Here is a 12,618-nt window from a genome sequence, read left to right as displayed (position 1 = left end):
GACAGATGATATCAGACCCATTTCCGTCTAAGTTGCTTTATTGCAGGAAAGGCATAAACTGGAGAGCATTTGGTAAAGATCAGCCAGGATGTAGGATGTATGTGACCTTTTGTTGGGCCAGTACGGGAGAGAAAACACAAGGGCCTAGAAGCTCCGCCTTCATATGGGCGAGTCTTATTCTCTGGGTCCCAAAGGCCAGAACTGGAGATGAACTTTGGGGTTAGGAGTGTATGGGGGTGTGCTTCCAGAGAAAACATGTCTAACATGGGAAATAAGTAAGAAGAAAGAAAGGATCAACGACATGGTCACAACCCAGAATGCCTCCACAGGAAGTGTGGTGGTCTGAATGAGATTGGCCCCTGGGGGTTCATGTATTTGCCTGCTTGGGCCTCCGGTGGCAAACTATTTGAAAGTATTGAGAGGTGTGGTCTGGTTGGAGTGGGTGTGTGCTTGGGGGTGGGCTTTAAGGTTTCCAAAGCCCATGCCAGGTCCTAAAGACAAGACTGAGGGTCAACCTGTGGTGTCTGCATGGCTCCAACCTTTGCCCTTTGCAGAGTAAGTTCCTTCTACTGGAACTGACCCCTTCACACTGCTGGCTTTTTCTCTGGGAAACTGAGCTGCAGGTCCCACCCCCACAGTCAGACCATGCTATTATAAAGGTGTTCGTTACCCATCCCCGAACTTTAGTGCCCATTTTGAGTCTCTTTACCTTCGGTGCGTAGTCACTGGTCTAGGCGGGTTACCTTTCCAACCATGCTTCTATACATGCCTGTTTTCCATCAAAAACAGATAAGGGAGCATCAGGAGACACCCCAGTGGACCCCCTAGATACCAAATACAGTTTCCTTCTCCATTACATAATGGCATTCCAAAGGATTAGGGTCAGTTTCCCCTGCCAGCAAGTGACTCCTGGTCTTGCTTACTGGTCACTTTGCACAAGGATTCTAGATAGAAAGCAGCACTTGTATGTGGGTTTTGTTCTGTTCCCTTGGGGAACTGTTCCACACGCTGAAGCCAAATCCTCCGAACACTGGGGTTCCTACCTAGAACCGTGGGAACAGCAAATGACAGATAAATGGGTCGTTCTTATTTCCACCTCTGACCTCCCACTTTATACCCACATTTTCAGTCATGGTACCATATAATGGGTATCAATTAGGGTGCATGCACCCCTGGATCCCAGAGGCTCATCTTCTTAGCACCGTAACTCGAAGAGGCTAGCCCATTCTTATCTCAACCTGTGGCATCAGGGTGATGCCTTGTGAAATAGGCCAGAAGACCCTATAAAGTGACCTGTTCAGTGAGACCCCTTGTCAGCAAGTCAGCACTTTCTAAGCATCCCAGACAGTGGCCTTTCAGGTGAGAAGCCAATTCTCCCTCCAGGATATACCCCAGCTCTTCTAGAACAAAACAGGAGCAGCATACTCAACTTGTTACCTATGACAGGTGGCCCTGGGGCTCGGGAGGTCATAGGTCAGTACTACTGCATGGGAGTCCACTCTGGAGAGCCACTCCGACCATCACGCCTGTGCACAGCCTCCATCTAAGCCCCCACAGCTGTTCTTAGGACCACTATGCCATCCGTGCTGGTCATTCTGTCTGCTTGGTTGTGGAATATCTCCTTTGTGCCGAGTTCTTGCCAGTGGGCATTCACATGTGATACGCAGATTTTCCCACCGTGTACCTACTGCCATCGACACAACACCTCATCGTTCCCCAGACTTTCTTGCTCTTCATCCTCATTTGCTGCAGTTCGTGAGCCTGTGCAGATGTTCACATCAGACCTCGTACTGGAAGGTCATGATGGTATTGCAATCTCCAGTCAGGTGTATCTTCGGTATCAAGGTGAACACTATATCAAGCAGTTAGGTTTCATGCCTGCTCCAGTACTCAAGTATACACAAACGCACACACAAACACACACACACGCGCGTGCACACACAACCTCTAAAGAAGTAGGAAAATTACAACTGCATTACCAGAGTGCCGTGGCAGCCTTCCTCTGGGAAACGTGACCTCTCAGCCAATGTGTTAGTCACTGTGATCCGGCTGCAGAGAGACACCATGACCACAGCAACTCTTCTAAAGGAAAGCATCTAATTGGAGCTTGCTTACAGTTTCAGAGGCTTAGTCCATTGTCATCACGGCAGAGAGCAGCGTGGTGGCATGCAGGTAGATGTGGTGCTGGAGAAGTAGCTGAGAGTTCTACATCCGAATCCAACAGGAAGAGAGAGACACCAGGTCTGTCTCGGGCTTTTGAGACCTCAAAGCCAAGCCCCCCAGTGACACACCTCCTCCAACAAGGCCACACTTTTTTTTTTCTTTTTGAGACAGGGTTTTACTGTTTCTAGCTCTGGTTGTCCTGGAACTCACTTTGTAGACCAGGCTGACCTGGAACTCACAGAGATCCGCCTGTTTCTGTCTCCCACGTGCTGGGACTAAAGGCGTGGGCCACCACCACTGTCCAGCTTCTTAACCCTTCTCAAGTTGTTCCACTTCCAGGTAGCCAAGCATCCAATAGATGAGCCTATGGGTGCCATCCTTACTCAAACCTCCACAGTCAAGTTCTAGATGTAAAAATGGAGTCAGGTTTAAAAATTGAGCAGCATGTATAGCTGTTTATTGGAGCAGCTATTGTCTGTCTCTTGGCCTTTCATCCATCACTTTCGTTTGAAAACATTTATTCGTGCATCTTTACTACATTTTAAAACTTATTTTGTGTGTGTGTGTGTGTGTGTGTGTGTGTGTGTGTGTATGTGTATGGTTGTAGGCACTGGTGCACAGCGGTGTGTATATGGAGGTCAGGGGACACCTTGTGGGAGGGGGTTCTCTCATTCTCTCCTACCTGGGATCAATCTCAGGTCATCAAGCAGCTGGCGTCTTTACCCTGTGGGCATATCTTGACAGTACAAAATATGGGTCTTAAGATGATATATTCATACATATGAAAATGTATGAAATATGCTCTGACCACCTTCGGTCACCATTATCCTCTTTTCTCTCCCACTCCTCTTAGTCCCCTCACCTCCCGAACATTCTCTCTTCTGCTTCCATGTCTTTTTAAAATCTAGATCTCTGTGATGGCTAATTTTGGTTGTCATCTTGACTGCATCTGGAACTAACTAAAAGCAAGCTTCCGGGCTCTCTGGATTTTCTGAATCAGACTATGTGGGGTAGGAAGACCTGCCCTATATGTGGGCAGCACCTCTGATGGCAGAAGTTTTGTCTTGTCTCTTGTCCCCATTCCTGCTGGCAGACCCATCTACCCTTTGCTGTGGCATCCTTTCACCGACTTTAGGAGCAGCATACCCAGAGTTTCAACACAGACTGATTATCAGCAGCACTCCAGGGCTGCAGGCGTCTAGCCTGGCAGACTGAACGATCACCGGATTCTTGGCCTCCGTGTGAGGCCGCCATTGTTGGACCACCTGGACCACATCCCAGCGAGATGATCCATTTTCTCAGTTCTGTTCTTTTAGAGAATCTTAGCACAATTCTTCACGTGAAAGAAAATGTGACATTTGTCTTTGAGTTCGGTTTATTTTAATTAACATTATGATCTCAGTCTATATCCGTCTTCCAGAAAATGATGTGACTTTTTTCATTCATTCATTCTTATTCTTTTTGGTTTTTTTAAGACATGGTCTCACTATAACCATGACTGGCCTGGAACTCACTCCATAGACCAGGCTGGCCTGGATCTGACAGGGATCCGCCTGCCTCTGCCTCCCAATGCTGGGATTAAAGGCGTGAGCCACCACACCCAGCTTATTATTATTACTTCTCTTGACGATGGTTAGCCTTACTTGGGTAAGGTAGAATGTATTTTTAGTTTGTTTTTTCCTGATGGATAAGGATGAACATCTTTTCGAGTATTTTTTTCTATTTTAATAATTTTAAAACCATCTACCTTTAAAGATTTTTAATCTTTATGTGTATGTTTGTCTAAGTATACATATGTGTACTATGTGTGTGCCTGATGTCACACAAAGTACACATACAGGCTAGAAGAGGGTGCTGAAACCCCTGGAACTGGAGGAACAGTTGTAACTCTACGTGGGTATTGGGGACTGAACTCAGGTTCCCTGCAAGAGCAGCAAGCTTTCTTAGCCGCTGAGCCATGTATCCAGCCCCCTCTTTTCATGTATTTCTTGACTATTTGTACTTCTTTTTCCTTTGGAGGGCTGTATGCTCAGTTCATTCATCCATTTATTGATTGGATTATTAGTTCTCTTGGTGCTCAATTTTTAAAATGCTTTTAAAAAATCTTATTTATTTAACATGTATGGGTATGTTGTCTACATGTGTGTCTCTGCACCACATGCGTGCCTGGTGCCTTTGGAATCCTGGGGCTGGGCATACAGACAGGTGGTTGTGAGGGGCCATGTGGGCACTGGGAATGGAAACTGGACCCTCTGGGAAAGGAGCCAGTGTGCTTAACCATTGAGCCATCTCCCCAGCCCCTGAATTCTTTCTATACTCTGGATAGTAAACCCCCATCAGATGAATAGCTGCAAAGACACCCCCACTTCTGACAGTTGTCTCTTCACACTGGCGTCTGTTTCTTCTGCCATGAAGAAGCCTTTTCGCTGATGGAATCCAGGATGTCAGTTGTGTTTATCTGAGCTCCTGGAGGCTGATTCAGAAGGGACTTGTCCATCCCTACACCCTGAATGGTCCCCTCTAGTAGTCCCAAAGTTTCCAGTCTTACAGTAAGTTCTTAGACTTTTTCAGATATTTCACAAGGGCAAAATTATTTTCTTAATACCAAGATGTTCATTTGCCTTTAAAACTGCATTGACATGTGCACCAAAGATACAAAGTTAATAGTGCATAAACTTTCGGCATCTTTAAACTACAACAACAACAAGGCAGTGGCACCAAATGGTACCAAATGGAATACCAATGATAAATTACTAAGTTAAAGAAAGAAAAGGGAGGAAAAGCCAGTTTCACTTAAGAATGTACTCCACAAAGCAATAACCACTGTTAGGCTAAACTAATCATAACACTTTACACGCATCTCTTTCTAACACTCCGAGTGACGGAATGTAAGGCGCTCTACTGCCCACGGGAGCATGACTGTCCTTTGGGGGAAGTCACTCGAGTGATTGGGCTGTGAACTAGCCACCTTCTCTCTTGGAGAGTAACTGACAGAAAGCTATTGTCAGCCAGACTTGACTACTTGGCAGATGTTTCCTCAAATATGAATCAAGTGTCCCTGTCACTTGGAGAAAAACTGACATCCGTTACTAAGGATAAAAACCCGACCTTTCAAGTAAAAATAGGATTTGGGATGACCTGTATGTACCATATTATGACCTTGACTGATTTGCAAGAGTTTAAACTCTTTCTGGTATTACTAAATATGATTTATATATTGCATAATTAAATGTTCCAATATTTGAAAGTACGCATACATCAGTAAACCAGTATTTTCCTAATAGCCAAAGCAGAATGTTACAAAATAATACATAGGTAAAAGTGCCATTTCAAGAGCAAGGTGGACAATGACTTTAGTGTCAAGTACCAAAATTACACTAATATAGTAAAAATAGTGCAGATTTTTTGTTTGTTTGGTTTGTATTTTTTTTGAGACAGGGTTTCTCTGTGTAGCCCTGGCTATCCTGGAACTTGCTCTGTAGACCAGGCTGGCCTCGAACTCAGAGGGCCACCTGCTTCTGTCTCCCAAGAGCTGGGACTAAAGGCGTGGGCCACCACCGCCAGGCTAGTAACGTTTTATAGTCTGCATTGCAACTTCCATTTAGTACTCATTGAGATATGGTGTAGTACAAAAAATAGCCACACTGATCTGAAAGACTACTAAAATACTCGTCTATTTTCCAACCACATATCTACATGATGCCAGATTTTCTTTATATATTTTGACCGAAGGAACACAGTGCCAGCAAAAGTAAGACTCCAGCTGTCTTCCATAAAGCAACATTCAAGGGAGTTGTAAAAACGTGAAACTGGCCAGGCATAGTGGCACATGTCTTTAATTACAACACCGGGGAGGCAGAGACAAGCAGATCTCTGTGAGTTCAAGGCCAGCCTGGTCTACAGCGCGAGTTCCTAGAAAGCCGGGGCTACACAGTGAGGTGCTGCCTCAAACAAACAAACAAACAACAACAACAAACAGGGACCCTAAGCCAGGCATAGTAGCATCCATCTGCAATCCCAGCATTCCGAGGCTGAAGCAGGAAAACAGTGAGTCCAAGGAGCGCCTTGGCCACTTAGTAAGTAAATAAGTAAAGCCAAGCCACTTTTTAAAAACTATTTTCAAAATAAATATACTTATTTTCACAAAAATATGCTTTGTTAACATGCAATGGAATTATAATGTCCTAATAAAATATTATATAAATTCCTGCCTTCTTTTGCATGTGGCAATATACCAATAACTATAACCCACACAAAGGTTTTTTGTTGACCTCAATTTTTTTATATCTGACTCGTGTTGCCAAGACTGGTCTTGAACTCCTGGCCTGAAATGGTTTCTCTACCTCAACCTCTCAGGTGGCTGGGACCACATGATTGTGCTACCAAGTCTGGCTCTGGAAACCTGAATCGAAAATGCTTGAGAACCCCTGGCACAGGTGAGCCAGTGTACCATCGTGAGCTGCCCAGCTAGCTCCCCCGAGAGATGCTGTGGTATCAGCCTGTTCCAGAGATCTACCGGCCTGAACTCCCACAGGATGCTCTTCCTGTTTGCTGTGTCAACAACTGGCTTCTGTTATCTCACCTTCTGGAAGGGCTTCTGCTGGCCTACGGAGGGCAGCTTGCTCTGAGAAGAAGCTCCAGGATACCGGCATCCTTTCCACCAGACATTCCTTGTTGCTTTGATACCTAAGCATTGTCTGAGTCTTCTTGCCAAACTTAAATAGGTTCCTAGCCATACACATATCACCCACTGTAGCACCCCCGCTCTCATTTTCGTCTTGTTTGTTTTTGTTTTTGAAACATTCTTCCATGGCAGTTCTGGCATTCCATTTTCTTCTGGTGTTTCTCCAATCTCCCAAGGTCTTAGTCAGGGTCTAAAATCCTGCCTTTATAGGACAGTGTTTCCATGACAACAGGCCCTTCCCACATCCACTGACCTCTGACCTACAGGTCTGTCTCTGGCTCCTGCCAGCATGTGCTGATTTCACTCCACTTATTGGTCTTGTAGATGGGGAGACAGGCAACTTCCTTTGGTGCCTTCCTAGGGTCAATTCCCAGGGACAGTAACAGCGGGGAGCCATTCACAGCCAACACCAGCCAGAGGAATGAGTGCATCCATCCCATGGGCAACCTGGCTGGTGCCTCACAAAATCCACCACCGAGACAAGGTTTGGCTGTGCTGCCAAGCAGAGAGGAGCAGGGATCAAGCACCCAAGCTCCAGCTGGAGTCAGGAAGACGGGTTTTAATTGAATTCTAGTTCTGTGACCTTGGGTAAGTGCCTTAACCCTTTCAAAGCAGTTTCTTCTAAAAATGGAGATAGATGGTAACTACCTGATAAATTGGGAATACTTCCTCTCGACACAGTGTCTGTTACACCCAAGGCCATAGTTCCTGCTGTGGCTTGGATTGCTTCCCCCCCGAGGCTGACAGAGCTTCTTCTTCAGGGAGCAGACAATGCTTCTTCAGGGAGCAGACAATGCGACTTGCAGCGGAGCCGGTCATTGAGCTGATGCCGCAGAATGCTCCACAGGGATGATGTACAAGAGGCTCCAGGGTGGTTGAGGATACTCACCAAAGATGGCCTTTTGGGTCCCTTCTGTCCCCAAACTTGCCTTGATTCTTGAGTTCCTGCCTAACCTTGGTGGGGGAGAAGCACTTAGAAAAGCATATTCACTTTCAGGCCACTAGGGGGCCATTTAGTTGCCGGCAACAGGAATACACTAATGGTTTCTTAATGGCTCAGGCACCAGGGAGATCAGGCTCAATTATATCTGAAAGCATTTTGAGTTCCGGGGGTAAAAGACACTATGTAAATCTAGATAATAAATAGTTCTTATTGACGACAGGTTAAAGAACCTGGCACCGTTTCATTTGGGGAAGAATAGGGAGAGGAATTGAATAAAGGCTTCAAGCACATCATTGTTTAGAAGAAAAAAAAGAGTGACATGTTGTTTTCCTACTCTGCTGGGAAGCAAGCAAGAAAAAGGAAGTGTAATTTGCAACAGAAATATGGAGAAACAATATGGAACTCATTCCAAGAAGTGGATCAAAGGGGCTCCATAGGCGTCTTATGTGGGATCTTAAAGCATAATTCACCTTGGGATGGTGGTATGATCAATCCTGCCAGGAAGGTCAGAGAACAACAGCGAAAACAACATTTGATGGTAGTTCGTGGATGTTAACTCTATAGGCCACCTTCAAGGCCAGCTCTGGCTGCCCTGGGAGCAGGGTAGGGAAGAAAAGCCCCCCCCCCCTCTCTCTCTCTCTCTCTCTCTCCCCCCCCCCCCCCCCCCCCCCCCCCCCCCCCCCTCTCTCTCTCTCTCTCTCTCTCTCTCTCTCTCTCTCTCTCACACACACACACACACACACACACACACACACACACACACACACACCACCTATCAATCCACAGAAGCCAATAAGCACTCCAAACTCCCACCATCCTTGTCATTTCTCAGAAAGTAAAGGGCAAGCTTTTCCTTGAAACAGCATCAGTTGGGCCGTTTTGCTAATGGCACAGCCCCACCTGAGCCTCCACCAGGACTGGATTAGAAGCTTGTGGTACCAGCAGCCCACTAGAAGCTGCTTCTGTGCCTAGGGATAAGGCTTGGGTAAGGAACGTCAATGTCAAAGGCTCCTGGAATGGGAGAGAGTCCTGTCCCACAAGGTCAGAAGCCAGCCAGGCCCTCCTTCGCAGAAGCCACGGAGAAGGTACCCCCAAACCACCTCATCAGGACCACAGTCCTCCTTCCCATACACTCAAACCCGCAGTTCTCTCAGCCTTTCAGACACCCAGGCTCACAAAGACAGTTTGGGGAAGATTCAAGTGGAGGGCCCCCCGAAAGCATAATGAATCTCACAGAGAGGAAATAGGAAGGAAAGAAGCAAAGAGGAGGTAAAGGCATAGGGAAAGTGGTCACTGACAGTCCCTGCACGCAGAGGGGTGTAGACACCCAAAGGGCCAGAAGAGCAAAAGTCTAGAGCCTGGTAGGACAAACCTCAAGTGGGAAAAGAATTCTCTAGATCCTGGGGCTGGGGGGAAAAAAGTAAAAGAAAAAGAAAGAATGAAAACCCTAGGAGACCCCTCCACCAGCTCAGTGCAGCCCCAGGAGCACAATTCAAGGACAGCCCCGGGAATCAGAAGACCTGAGTAGGACTTGAGACCTGTTGTGAGATGAGATTAAAGTGGCGGGCGAATCTAGGGAACAAACTTCGCTCTGTCCCTGAGACTCACGACAAACTGACTCAGGGGTCCTAAGAGGACCCAAATAGGCAAGATTCGTGTAGTCTCAGAGTCCAGCACATCAGGAGAAAAGAATCGCGACAGGCAGAGGTTTGGGTGTACACGCCGGGTTTCCAGACCTGAACCGGGCTCTTGGGGTGAAGGGGTCTGGGACACTACTGCACCCGCTCCGCGAGAGCTAGTGGGAGATCAAGAGCTTACTGTCTGCCCCAATGCGGAGGCCTAAAGGACCGGGGCCTGGTGGGCCCGACCACCTCCTAGCCTGGGGCGACGTGGGGAGGTGCAGGAGTTGACAGCTCCCCGCCCAGCTGGCCCTACCCTCCGCCTCCCGGCTCAGCACTCCCTCCAGCACAACGCCGCCGTTTCCCCCTTTAAAGAAGCGCCCGTCGCCCCTTTAAGGCCCAGCCTTCCTTAACTCTCTCTTAACTGGGCGTCCCTGCGGGGCCCGCGACGCCCCGCTGCAGCCGCCTCCCCGAGCGGCACTTCCGGGCCTCGGCATCGCCCTTTTAAGAGGCAGCCCCCCCGGGAAGCGCGAGGCCCCGCCCCCTGCACCGGCGCGCCCCGCGGGGGAGCCGGGTAGGAGCCGGAGCGCGCGGTACGCGCGGCCACTGGAGACCAGGCGGCCGGCGGCCGAGCAGGCGGCGACAGCGGATGGGGACTCGGAGTCGGGCGGTTGTGGCTGTGGCGGCGGCCGGGAAGCATCTGGCGGGCCGGCGGCGGCGGCGGCGCTGGCGGCGGTGACGGGCCCCGGCGGCGGCGGCGGCGGCGGCAGCAGCAGAAGCAGCGACGCGGTGGCGGGCTGCGGGCGGGCGGCGTGAGGAGCGGCGGCGGCGGAGCGCGGGGCCGCCGGGAAGCTAGGGCGCCGAGACGCCCCCTGCCCAGTCCTCGCAGGCCGTCAGGCCCCCTCCAGCCGGGGCCGTGGAGCACCGGGGCAAAGGCCGGGGCCCCCCCATGAAGGAGCGCGACGCGGCCCCGGCCGAGCGGGGCAAGCCGGCCACCTATACCGGGGACAAGAAGGCGAAGATGGCGGCCAAGACCAACAAGAAGTGGGTCCGGCTCGCCACGGTGTTCGCCTACGTGCTCTCCGTGTCGCTGGCCGCCATCGTACTGGCCGTCTACTACAGCCTAATCTGGCAGCCGGTGGGCGCCGGGACCTCGGGGGGAGCCGCCGGCCCGCACCACAGCGTCTCCAACGCCACCGGCCCGTCTGGGACTTCGGGGGCGGCGGCGGGGTCCAACACCACCAGGTCGTCCCGCAGCGAGGCGCCACGCGACGCTCCCCCACTGCAGGCGGAGAGGCCGGCGCCCCCGGAACCCGCTGCAGACAACCCGCTAGTCGGGCCGCTCGAGCGGCCGCGGGGGCCGGACGAGGACGAAGAGGAAGCGGCCGCGGCGCCCCGGAGTCGTTGAGCCTCTCCGCGTTGGGGGCGGTCGGGAATCTTCGGCCCCCAAGCCCACAAGGCTGGACTTTGCGGCAGGACCGGCTCCGGAGCCCTCCGGAGTGACCCCTACGCGAGCGAACGCCCCCACACCTCAGCGGTCGCCAGCTCGCCCCGGGAGCGGGTAACGCACAACCGGACCAGCCAAGGGACCACGATTCGCCGGGGACTCGGGGTTTGATCTTCCCAGCACCCGTGCTGCGCCAGGGCCCAGAGCCATAAGGGGAGCTGGGGGTGGGGGGGTGGGGAGAGAGAGCCTAGCACCCAGCCCTTCGGCGCCGCTAGCTCTGGTGTATCCTAAAGCAGGGGGTGACTGGGGCGCCCCATCCCCAAGACTCAGGGGAGGGGAGGGAGTTGTGTAGGGGCTCTTTTTTAATAAGCTGAAGCTCTCCAAAGGGGGAGCACCAAAAGTAGCGGAGCTCAGGTACGTCAACCTAGTTGCAGTGGCCAGACATGCGTTTAATTTATAGATCCCTGTATATAGTTGTTGACATATGCACTAGAAGCTATAATCACACAGAATTCTATGTATTCCCCCACACCCTGGGTAGCTACTGAATGGTGGGGTCCAGCAAGGGCTATTTGCTTGGCCTCCAAACTGCACTTAGTCAGAAGGGCACAGACACAGCTTTTTTTTTTTCTTCATCACCCACTCTTTCACCTGTTCCCTGCCCGTTTCAGAAAGATAAGTTCCCGACGTTCTTACACAAGTATAGTCGTTCTTAGACTAACATGACAGTGGAAAAACCTCAGTAGTAGAAACCGTTTAGGGAGGGTGGGGGAATGTGCTGATCCCCCTCCTGTTCCCATCCTAAGGCTCCCACCAGAGTGGCTTCCTGTTGCAGCCCTGAGTGTCTGGATGGATGCCAGGGGCAATGGAGAAAGGAGTGCGCTGTGTTTAGATCAGTCCCTTCCCTCACAGAATTCCTTTAGGAAGAGCAAGCCTTTGTAAGTGCAGTGATTGGCAAGTGTTTTCTCTCGTTCCTTTTCTGGCTCCTCCGTTGTCTTATCTGGTTCCAGATCTTGTCTTATTTAATTTCTTGCCCTTCTAGATCTTGTCTTACTCATTTTTGCATTTTCTATTTTCTGAGCCTGAAACAACACAGCATCTTGCCGTTAGGACAAAATCAGTTTCGAAGCCCAAGCTTTGATGTGCTCTGGTTTTGAGTTACTTTATAGGACTCAAGCCTGAGTGTGCTAAGATAGCCAGTGAGGGGACCAGCCGTGGGAAGATTGAATGGGCACCTTGTCTTTCTCATTCCTGATAAGCTCCCACTTAAATGCAGCAAGGTTTCTAGAGGTGGTGACCGATCAAGGGAAACACACACATACACATAGCTAGCTCCAGGGCAGCAAGAATTATACTTCTTCAGTTTGGATTCCATTTCCTCTGCCACTTGCTTTTAGGCAATTGAGTGTGGGTAGTGACAGAGATCTAACCCCTTAGTGTTTCCTTTTTGGGAAATGAGCTACTTAAAAAAGAAACCAACAGGAACCCTGCCCACCTTGGTCCTGAATTGTCTATCCAGTTTTCTGGCCTACCTTGTAGTAGTTAGCTCTGATTCAGGTTTACAGGACAACAGTCTTGATTTAAGCCATGTCCTGTCCTGGGCAAGAAAGTAGCTCCTAAGCTGGCAGCCTCCCAGCAGGCTGCCAACACCCCAAGGTGTCTGGGCTTGGAGAATTCTTCACAACTGACTAGGACTTCGGTCGCTAGGAGGCCCATGGGGACTTTTTAAATTTTTGACGAGAGACTGGGGGGGGGGAAGAAA

At 50.1% G+C, this 12,618-nt stretch overlaps 1 protein-coding gene across 1 annotated transcript; it reads left to right on the top strand.

Annotated features, from left to right (window-relative positions):
• Positions 1-10,025: 10,025 nt before the first annotated feature.
• Inafm2 (InaF motif containing 2) lies at positions 10,026-12,618 on the top strand. The gene has a single exon (XM_050134334.1). The coding sequence runs from the start codon at positions 10,359-10,361 to the stop codon at positions 10,815-10,817; it is 459 nt and encodes a 152-aa protein (XP_049990291.1). The 5' UTR covers positions 10,026-10,358; the 3' UTR covers positions 10,818-12,618.

The sequence above is a fragment of the Alexandromys fortis genome, unplaced genomic scaffold (genome assembly GCF_014885135.2).
Source record: "Alexandromys fortis isolate MF-2015 unplaced genomic scaffold, M_Fortis_MF-2015_v1.1 scaffold_6, whole genome shotgun sequence".
In the NCBI taxonomy this organism is placed as follows: domain Eukaryota; kingdom Metazoa; phylum Chordata; class Mammalia; order Rodentia; family Cricetidae; genus Alexandromys; species Alexandromys fortis.
The sequence above is the reverse complement of the archived record's forward strand: the minus strand, read 5'-3'. Positions and strand labels throughout refer to the sequence as shown.

Excerpts from the sequence above, each read along its gene's own strand:
- Inafm2 (XM_050134334.1), top strand. The coding sequence starts at position 10,359 with ATGAAGGAGCGCGACGCGGCCCCGGCCGAGCGGGGCAAGCCGGCCACC.